The 10,768-nt window shown below is 50.1% G+C and overlaps 1 protein-coding gene across 2 annotated transcripts in view; it reads right to left on the reverse strand.

The window, feature by feature from the left end:
• RNF38 (ring finger protein 38) overlaps positions 1-6,478 on the reverse strand; it is a 126,057-nt gene extending 119,579 nt beyond the window's left edge. Inside the window, exon 1 of one of the 2 annotated variants that reach the window (XM_080574860.1) lies at positions 5,980-6,478. In XM_080574860.1, the coding sequence (XP_080430986.1) occupies positions 5,980-6,463 (484 nt within the window). In that variant the 5' untranslated portion in view covers positions 6,464-6,478. The remainder of the gene's footprint in view (positions 1-5,979) is intronic. The other variant, XM_080574861.1, reaches the window with a different exon arrangement.
• Positions 6,479-10,768: the final 4,290 nt, after the last annotated feature.

A 10,768-nucleotide genomic window follows, 5' to 3' on the forward strand; every position in this document is an offset into this window, starting at 1 on the left:
TGGGGTGTTACACTAAAGGCTGGCTATGACAGCATGTTTGCATCCCCTCTGTAGAGATGATCCCCAAGAAAACCTCACCAGCTGCTGGACAACGCAGCCACAAACACCTGCATCATGGCAAGACAAATCCCAAAAACGCCTTGGCTTGCTGGACCACGGACAGACCGACCCCAGGTGGTACCTCTGCACGCATCCTGTCTGCTGAGAGCTTGTGCGAGAGGAAGGAGGCGGAGGCTCAGCCAAAATGCGGTGGCCATGGCACTGGGATGTCAGAGCTGGGATATCAGGCTCTCCACGGGGCAAGATCTAAGAAAGGGAGTTTTAAGAATTAACATTTGGAGCGCACGCATGCCTCTGAGAAGCCTGGGAAACAGAAATGCTGTACACTGTGCTTGCTCATAACACTTAAAATACGTATGACTTACAACCACTTCCTGCTTCTTTCCTCAAATAGAGCGAAGTATTCATTCTTTGCTGTGCATTACACATCAAATGACTTCTGAAAGAAAAGTTGATCTTTAGCCATCAGACCATAAGGACAACAATATTTTTCCCCTCAAGAATGGAAAATGTTTTCCACATTCAGGGAACTTTAACATCCAAGTGGGTATTTATGGTTCTCCATATACACAAAGAAGAAAATATATTTTAGAGGAAGCATAAATGAGCGAAAGCAGAAGGTGTTAAAAAAAAAAAAAAAACACACCACAACAACAATAAAAACAAACAAACCAATCCAGGAAAACAAATATGGAAGAAAGCAGCACCCTCATATCAGAATATTCATGCAGTTTCTCACTGCAAACTTCTTATTATGCTCTCAGGTAGTCTGCCTGCTTTCTCATCATCCCACCCATACCTTGTCTCAAATTCACACTGACAAATCTTACATTTAGATGACACGGCTTCACCTGAACTTCTGATATAAATCAGATGGCATGAGAGACCATCTAAAATACCCAGGGTGAAAAAATTAAGACAAAAATAGCTGCAGTACTATTGGCAGAAAAGGATTTAAAGTCTTCCTCTAAAACAAACAAACAAACAAAACAAAAAGCCCACAAAACTGACAACCCTGGCTCAAAAAGATTGTGTGTATGTGTGGATTTAATTTTGCCAATTAATGTTGTGGGTGGAAAAAAAGGGTTGGATGAGCAGCAAAAGTGAGTATGAAAAGGCAAGAAATTGTTTTGCTGGGTTTTGTTTTTGTTTTATAAATTGAGCACAGCTTTTCCAAGGATTTGCAATGTTCACACTCACGTTTAGTAGTATGCTTATTAAGCAACTTCTCATTTTAACCTTTTTTTGTGACAAGGCAAACATTCTTCTCTACACTACGCCTGTGAAATTTCTGTCACAGAACTCCAGTCCCTACACCCGCCTTTACGCATAATCCCTGTGTGCTGCAGCGAGAGTACAAAATCTGCCTTGGTGCCTTCCTTTTTCCTGTAGATATTTCATTTCATAAAGAAGTAGCTTAAGGATCAAATGGTACACGCAGTGTGCCTGGGATGTTGACTTCAAGTGGACATGAAAAGGCAAGTGTTGTAGTTTTGTCATTAAAATAGAGAAGAATCATGCAGACATAAGAGGGAACATGACATAACAGGACATGAACCAGGATAGTACACACGCATATATACATGTACTTGTAATTCTGGTTGACATTTCATTTCTCTGAACTGAGACTGTACTGCACATTGAATTATCAACTATTTGTTATTAAGTCAGGAACTGAGATGGATTTATCTGTTGCAAAATGAGACAAACCAATACAAACTGTACAAGATATCAGACCTGAATTGCTTTTTAGCTACATATCCATGGCATCTTCACTAATACTTGTGGCGTGAAAGCCAGCAGAAAAAGCAACAGAGAGAAAAAGTGTTTGTCTCCAGGTATATATGCACACTCGCGTCTAACACTTTTTTTGTTTTGATGGAAGCACCTGAATTTATCTTTAATTTGGAGCTGGCAAACCAAAGGAAGTATAGCAGGAGATGCAGATAATTACACTTTCGAGGCACTTCACAACTTTTAGCTGAAAAAAGACAGATGAGTTTGCAAACCGGCTCAATTGCCAGCCACACCACAGCTCTGCAGCAAGTTTTTCTGTGTGGGCCCCCAAACTCTCATCCTTCTGACAGCTGAAGGATCCATTCCAGGAGACCATCCAGTTCAAATCAACACACACTGACAGAAACTGGTATCCTGACGGATTAGACCAAGAAGGTAATTTAGGTTATTTCGTAAGCAGACATTGCAAAGCAGAGTATGCATTTCAAAATTAAACATTTACCTTTGGTCTTCTTCCTAATATTATACAGATCTTTGTACTGTAGAGTCAGTTCAGAATTTTTCATTCCTGTGCTCCTGCCTATCCTACATTTGAAAAATGCCAATATAAACAAGGATAAAGTAGTTTGTGCTGCAAGGACTACATTTTAAGGACCCACATATTCATTTTATTTGATTTTTTCTCCTGAAAATGTAGTCATCCTAGTCTGACACTATCTTTAAATACGTAAGCCTGGGAAAATAGAAAAAATAAATAAATACTTGCTAGCATTTGCTTGAACTGGTTGGTGCTAACAGCACCTAAAAAGCCTACTTCTAAAACAACTTTATACAGTACATTTATAGCATAGAACAATTTTATGTCATAAAATTATAATTTCCAGTTTACATAAGCACTGCTTATTTATTAACTTACTAAAACAAATCAAAAGGAAATGAAACTGGTAGGGAAGATGACCATGACTTAAAAGCAAAGTGCACATTACCTGAAAACATTTAAATTACAAAAAAGTACATCTGCATTTATTTCCCAAAGCGGTCCCATAAATATGCAACTTATTTCTACGAAAGTCTTGAAGTAAGTGCTCAACATATGTCTGCTAACTTTAATTCCACGATTACGAGGATCTGGTCAGAATACAACTACTTTATGTAAAAACCAAAGCCTTCTATCTTCAATTTTAATTCAAAACTAGCAAAAACAATGCACCAGCATTATAATAAATAATTCTGAGATAATAAACGCATTTACAATTTAGTGTCTGTGATAAACTATTTCTATCCATCAAATATGCACAGTAAGACACTGCAGGTTTACAATAGTGTGGTAATCCTAACCAAGAAGTACCACCAAACCACGTACTCCTGAACACTGCACTTTAAACAAATTCAAATACAGGTGCTGTGAAATTTTAGTTTGTTGTCATTTTTGGTTTTAATCTACCCAAATCAACCAAGATACTTGTAAACCATCCACATACTGAATGCACTTTGCTTAGGAAGGAGCTGCATTTGCATCTTGCCCTACTTCACACATTTATAAAGCTGTGCAGGCATCACTGTAACACAAACCTGAAGACCCGTGCTCATCTCCAGATCATCAGGTCCAACCAACCACTTAACTCTACAAGTCCACCGCCAAACCACATCCCTTGGTGCCACATCCACACGTCTCTTAAACACCCCCTGGGACAGGGACTCCACCACCTCCTCTGGCAGCCCATTCCAATGCCCAACCACCCCTTCCACGAAGAAATTAGCCCTGATGCCCAACCTAAACCTCCCCTGGCTCCACCACGCAGCCAGAGGAACTGCCCCACAGCTGGAGCACTGAACGAGATGCACCACATGCAGGTAATCGCTCGAGGCCAACAAGCTCACATGGGCCCATCCCAAGACGCAGGGTGCTGGCACTTGGTGCTCAGCACGTGCCGCGTTCGGCAGAAGCACCGCGAGCCCAGACAGCCTCCTACTGCACTTAGCGGGCCGCCCCAGGGCTCTGCAGGGTGGGTTATGCTGGAAAACTGGCACCCATCCTTCCATCGGTACTGCCAGCTTCTCCAAACAGAAAGACTTTGCAAATGCTGGGTTATCTGCCTAAGTACGCATCACCCGTTACTCCTTTTAACAATGTTTCCTGATAGGACTTGGCCTCATGCGCATCGTAAACGTTGTTTTTAGTTTTAACATGATTCTAGCTCGAGACTTTGCGACATAAGGAGGATGTTAACTAATATTAGCAAAATTCACCAGGTGACATCCAAAGGGCTGACCTGTGTAGCAAAGATATTTAAGAGAGCAGCTGCGTTCAGCAGCATAGACATCACCTTTATTCCTTTGGTGCTAAGTACATTGCAAGTTTCAAAGTCGCTTTTCGAATGCTGCAAAACCTCAGAACAGTAATATGGACCCCTTACAAAAAAGTGCATCTAAAAATTTCCACTGCAGCCACACTCTTCTCCTCCCAGCCGACAACCACACCTCTAGGTCATTTTCTCTCTTGCCCTAAGAAGATGCACGTACCCCGGTGGAAGCAAAGTACTTTACTGAAGGTGAAGTGCCTCTTAAGATCAGGATCAATTTCCTGAATGAAACAAGGAATCAGCTCTTCTGTGCAGTGTTTTCTGGTCCAATATCCTTTCACTAATTTGACAGCCATGAATAGAGACTTTCCCTTCTGCTGACACACAGGGGGAGAACAGACACACACAAAGAAACAACAGCAGCCAAAAAAAGAACCAGACAACACCAAAACTACTTCTGCTGGGGGAAAAGAAATAAAAGAAATAGCACGTTCTCTCAATCCTGCTCATAAATTATGCTAAGTTCACTAGCCTCTTGTACTTGAAGGCTGGATCATAAAAATACAGGCTTTGTTTGTTTTATTTTCCCCGAAGTTAAAATACAGGGACCACCAATGGGAGACTACTGCTTTCAACAGCAAGGCCAGGAGGATGCTTAGCAAAACAATCCAAGCCTGGCCCTGACGCCAGTTTGGCACATTGCTTTTTCCTCTGGTGGCAAATATCTGAATGGGACAGGGGGACTGCCACAAATTCTGTACAACAGCTTTTCCCTTCGGAGGAGGAAAAATATACACTTCTCATCCGCAAGCTGGAAATCTCCTGGATCGGCCTGTGAATTATGAAATTATCTCGAAAACAGAAGATGAATCAGAGACCACACCACATAAAAACATTTCATATATTTCTGAGATCACGACTAACAGCGAACATTGATCCGCTAACGGCAAGCGAAGCGCACTGTAAAACTTCACCATTTCACCCCGACACCGGCAGGAATTATTCTGAGCAGAGGTTCTGACTCTTGGGGCTGCCTTCAAGCACGGGGGCTCTGCTGGTGAACACCCAAACTTCGGGACAAGCCCCCAGGACCCCCTTCATTTTTGGGAAAGAAAAGGGAAAGTGCTCCCTGATCCGACAGCAAGCTCTGGGTGCAGCAGGGCTGCGCTGAGCTCACCCCCCGCACGGTGAGGGCTACGTTTCCTTCCACCACCAAGGGTTCCCGGAGCACACAGGGGTATCTCCCGCACCAGGACGCTTCGTGCAGGGGACGGCTGGCAGCGGGACGCGCACCCCAACACCGTCGGGGCAGTTTTGAAACAAAAAGCTGAAATACGGTTTCAGGCAGGCGAAGACCCTCCTGCAGATGAGCCGTACCCGCAGGCTCGTTTCCTCCAGGACACCCCACGCACAAGCCCCGTGCAGCCGGCGGCGAGGGGCCAGCCTCCAGCACATGCCGTGTGGCCTCGGCACGTCGGAGATGCGATTTTTTTTTTTTTTTTTTTTAAGCACCCGAGCGTAATCCAAACGCCACAAACTCCAGCCCTGCCTCTCGCGGCTGCACAACCCCTGCCCAACGCCAATCTCGGGGCGAACTGCCTCCCGCAGCCGCCCCACCGTGCAGCAGGACCCCCGCGGGCACACGAGCGGGGCCGAGCCAAGCGGACAGCCGGCTGGCAGCCCGCAGCAGGCCGCCGTGCCCTCGGACAGCCCCCGGCCGCCCCCCCCGCCCCGAGACCCTCCCGCGGACACAGCGAAGCGGCGGGGGGGGGTCCCCGCACCCCCGGTCCCCGCCGGCAGCTCCGCCCCGCCCCGCCCCGTCCCGCCGCGCCCCCCAGCCCCGGGGGCGGCAGCTCGGGGCCGTGCCCGCCCCGCTCACCTGGCGGCGGGCCCCTGGCTCCCGGGGCGCTGCGGGGCGCGGCGGGGCTGCCCCGGCCCTGGCTGCGCGCTCCCGGCTCCGGCAGGCTCGGCCCGTGGAGAGGCGGTGGCGGCGGAGGGGGGCAGCGGGCGGGGGGCGGCGGCGGCGGCGGGGGGAAGCGAGCGGCGCCGCCGCTCATGGCGGGCGCGGGGCGGCCGGGGCGGGGGCGAGCGCGGGGCCGGGGGGCCGCCGGCAGGAGGCAGGGAGCCGGGGGGGAGGTGGCAGCGGCGGCGGCGGCCTGGGCGGCGGGGGAGGGGGAGGACAGGCAGGAGGAGGAGGAGGAGGAGGAGGAGGCGGGCGCGGGGGCGGGGGGAGGCAGGAAGGGGGCGGTGGCAGGGGCCGCCCAGCAGCCGCGATCCGAGCCGGGCGGAGCCGCGCCGAGCTCCCGGCGGCGGGCGGGGAGGCCGGGGCCGGAGTCAGGCTGCGGCCGGCGGGGCACCGGCATCGCCCCGGGACAGGACGGGGGTGCTGGGGAGCCGCCGCCCGGCGCTGCGCCGGGGAGGAGGAGGAGGAGGAGGAGGAGGAGGAGGAGGAAGTCTCCCCGCCTAGCTTCCTCCCTCCGCCCCGTCCCCAGCGCGCTCCGCCGGCCCGGCGCCTTCCCGGGGCCGATCCCCGCTGGCCGCCCGCCGGTCCGGGTGCCGCGGGCTGGCTGCCGGCGGCCGCCCCTCGGCTCCGCTCCGCTCCGCCCGGCCGGGGGTGGAGGCGAGCGGGGCCCGACCGGACCCGGCCCCCCGGGGCCCGGGAGCCTCCGCCCGCCCCGCGCAGTCGCGCCGGGCCCGGCCCCATCCGCGCCTGCGGCTCCACGCCCGCGGGGCTGCGCCCGGACACGGGCAGGGATACGCGTGGGGCCGGGGTGCCGCTGCCCGTGCTCCTGCCCGCGGGACGGCGGCTGTCGGCTGGCACAGGGCAGCGCGGCGGTGTCAGGAGTTCGTGGAAAAGCACGGGAGCCAATGTATCACACGGAAGGGGAATGAGCGCCTGCGTTTGGCACGCCGCCCCGAGCGGGTGCTGGGTTTCAGGGGAAAGGGGAGGAATGGGAGCGTGGATGCGCCCATGGCCAATGGAAAACCGCTGCTTAGCAGTATTTGCTGTTGGCGGGGCCACACGTGATGTCGCCAGCTGGAGAACAACTGTGCGGGCAGGACTCGTTGCGCTTACGCGCCACAGCAGTGCCACCTTCCATGCGGTGCAGCAAGTGGCGAAGGTTTCCGCAGCAGCGGGTGGTGTCAGCATCCCCCCCGTGGCCTTTTGCCTCACCCCTTCACACGGTGGGACCCATTACTCCCAGAGGGCTGGCGCCTCTGGGGCCTGCAGCCCAGTGCCCACACGGCTCACTTTGCCAGCAGTCGCGTTGGGTCACTCAAAGCTGCTCAAGGTTGGTGTTCTGAGCTCCACAGAGCTCGCCCACAGCATGGTGATCCCTGTCCTATCACCTGCTTCACCCGTGTGAGGTGCCCGTGCCCCTTTCAGGTGGCCATGGGGCAGATGTGCACTGCCCACATGGAGCCCCGGGCTGTGTGGTGATGGTCACAGAAGCCACCGCTGCTCCTTGGTGATTCATTTCTCGCCGGCTTCCTGAGGGGAAGCTGCTGTTGAACAGCTCCCAAGCTGAAGCTGTTACACAACGCAGCGCTGTGGCACAGACTTCCTTCCTCGTGAACCCTCTGAAACAGGGTAGAGTCAAATGCTAGAGGGTAACTGCTGCAGGAAAAGGCCTGAAAACAGCGTCGGTCGTTCAACTAAGTCCAACTTGGATGCGCCTGGTTTGTCTCCCAGAAACAAGCAAAGGCAGGATGTCTCCACGTGATGAGTCCACTTCAGCCACTGGTCTAATGTGCACCCCAGGCCACGGGCTCTCTGGAAGGTCGGGGAGGCTGCGTCCGAGGGACACGGGTCGGTGGGCCCATGGATGCGTAGCAGGAGGGTTCTGGTGCCTGGCACTGCCTTTGCTGCTGGGGCTGGGCTGTCCTGTCCTCCTGTCGTGCTGGTTCTGAAGTAAAATCTAGAACATACCATTACAAGAGTCAGATACAGCCTTTTTCCAAGTGTCTTTTAGCTCAGGGGGGACAGAAATGGTGATCCCTTTAGCCCAATAGCTTATTAGGCTGATTAACGTATTCGGAAAACTGACCAGCTTTAGACAGGAGCCTTCTTCAGGTCTGTTTAAGGTCTCCAGATACTTAAAGTTTTCTCTCTGTACTGTTGAAACAGCTAGTATCTCATTTCTCTATTTAGAAACAAACTGACAGAAGTCTAGAGGTAAACTCACTGATGGGTTAAACTCATCAAGCAGATCCAGGCAAAAGTTAAGGTGAATGATTTTTTTTTTTTTTTTTACGTTACAGCTTTCACTTTGTTTTAAAGTTTACAAACTTGAAGTACTGCAATGACCAAATAGCTACCGCACTCAGTATTGTAGACTTAGGTGAATTCAAGAGTTTGCTGGTTTGACTGGGAGCAATCGGTACAACAACGTCTCACGCTGCTGCAAGCCGCCTTGCAGATCAGGAGTGCTTGTTTCTTCCAACCTCATAGCTAACTCTGTCTAAAACAACAACAAAACCCCACAAAATTTGAGTGTGGGTTTCTGCCAAATAGTCTGCCAGAATCAGGCATACAATACAGTTCTCAGGGTTCCAACCAGTCTTGAAAAAGGTGACATCAGCTGAATTGTTTCATTAAAAACTGATCCAGTTAAGCCTCCACTGTACCCAAAGGCATCTCTTAAAGACTGATAACAGTTGAAGTGGTGTTTAAGTCTTTGTGTCAGCCACGCTTTGCAACGGGATGATATTTACCTTGAACGCTTTGTTTTGTCTCTCTCAGTGATGCTGAAGTGCCTGATTATGAGGGGGACACAGAAAAAAAGTCTTAGTCCAACTAAGACTGGCACAGTGGCAGTTAATTGAAAAAAAAGACCAAACAAAAAACATCAGAGAGTTGAGTCAGATTTAAAAAACAAACAACAACGTTTTCAACAGAAAGCTGATATGCATGTTTTAAAAGTGTTTTCTTTTCTTCATGGGCGAATAAACATGTTCATTCGGAAACTCCTTGTAGAGACAATCCATGTCCAGCTTCCTGCTGACATTAAGCTATCTTCTAAGTAGTTCAGAAAGACACTGAAATCAACAAGACTTAAAACAACAGCTCTGATAGTTGACTGCAACAATACAGGTGTTGTCTCTCCTGCGAGGTATTTCCAGTGGTGCTAGCTCTGTGTCTACTGCATGTTCAACATGCGCAGCCATCCCTTGCTTACTGCAGGGGCAGCTGCAGTCCTGCCAGGGGCTAAGAGACACTGGGGGTTACACTCTTGCACTCGGTCACCTCTTTGTTGGGGAGCAAATGGGACACAGAGCAGGGGACGCAGAGCAGGCAGTGGGGCTGGCCCTGCTGGGGACAGAACAGGTCACTCACTGAAGTTGCCATTGAGACATTGCTAACCTCAGTGAAAAGTGAGGTATGCAAAAGGCAGAAGATGTAACACATCCCTCAGGAAACAAATTTTAGCATTAGTAACACATGGAAATATAGTCAGGTCTTCTACTCCTCCAACAAGATAACGTTTTTGTAGTAGGCAGTCACACAGACAGTGTGGAGCTTTCAGATGGGCCCTCTGATGTCCTTCCTCATGCTCCATCCCAGCATTCACTCGCTTTGAAGCTGCTCTTTTGTTGGACTCCCCATTCGCAGTCATTTCTAAACTCTTCTGTATGTTCCAGCCGAGTTGCAAAAACCTCACCCTAGGCAAAGCTTAGTGAGGAGACGAGAAATCATGTAGCTGAGCATACATCATAGCTGAAGAGCATGCACAATTACTTGCTTATCTGTACACAGACAGGAACAAGGAATGTAAGTGAAAAGAGAAGGGCTTTGCTTGTGCATGACAAGAACTGTCTGTACTGTCTGTAGTTCTTCCAGGACATACTTGTTACTTCCTATCTTCTCACTACCAGTGTGTCACTCATAATGGACTTTAACAATATGTCCATCTGAATGCCGAATGGACACAGGACAAAAACAGTCTAGCATTCTGAGCGACTTCAACAGTGTAGACGCAATGATGCAATAGGGGGAATATCCCAAGTGGTAGACCTTGGAGATAAAGGAGTGCCAAATGTAGCAAGTTCTCTTTCTTTTACATTTGTGTTGGGACGTGCTAGAGAGAGCTCAGCCAACGGCAGCACCCCGCTGTGTGAGGTGCTGTACAAACATGTTCATAGTCCTGAGGAGCTTGCAATCTATTCAGAAGAACGGGGAAGAAGGGAAGCTAAGGCACGGACAAGCGCACTTATTTGCCTCTGGAAACAGGGCATCTCAGTGGCAGAACTCACATCCAACGCCTCAGGTTTGATACTGCCTGAAAGCACACCATCTGCCTCTGGCTATGCTTCACCTCAGGGTGGAGAATGAGCTTGGGATGGTGCCCTTCCTGGAAGTGCCTTGGACCAGCAGGCACACTGAACTGGTAACCCTTCATCCACAAGCATGAAGTGATCACCACTCCTAAATGCAAAATGGCTAAGGTGGCTGTCACTACTCCCTGATGTGTGTTTAAAGTCAAAACCCTTTAGAGAAAATCTTACAGGTCTTATTCATCACTGTCTCTGCTTCAGATAAAAGGGTTTCAGACTGGTGAGCCATCCTCTCTGTTAAAGAGTTCACCTTCCTGGAGGATCTATGCTGATAAGAAGAATAAATGCGGTGGCCAGTGTGACCTAAGGTGAGGGTTGACATGGGTTCACTT

The sequence above is a fragment of the Anser brachyrhynchus genome (assembly GCF_964034855.1).
Source record: "Anser brachyrhynchus genome assembly, chromosome: Z".
Taxonomy (NCBI): domain Eukaryota; kingdom Metazoa; phylum Chordata; class Aves; order Anseriformes; family Anatidae; genus Anser; species Anser brachyrhynchus.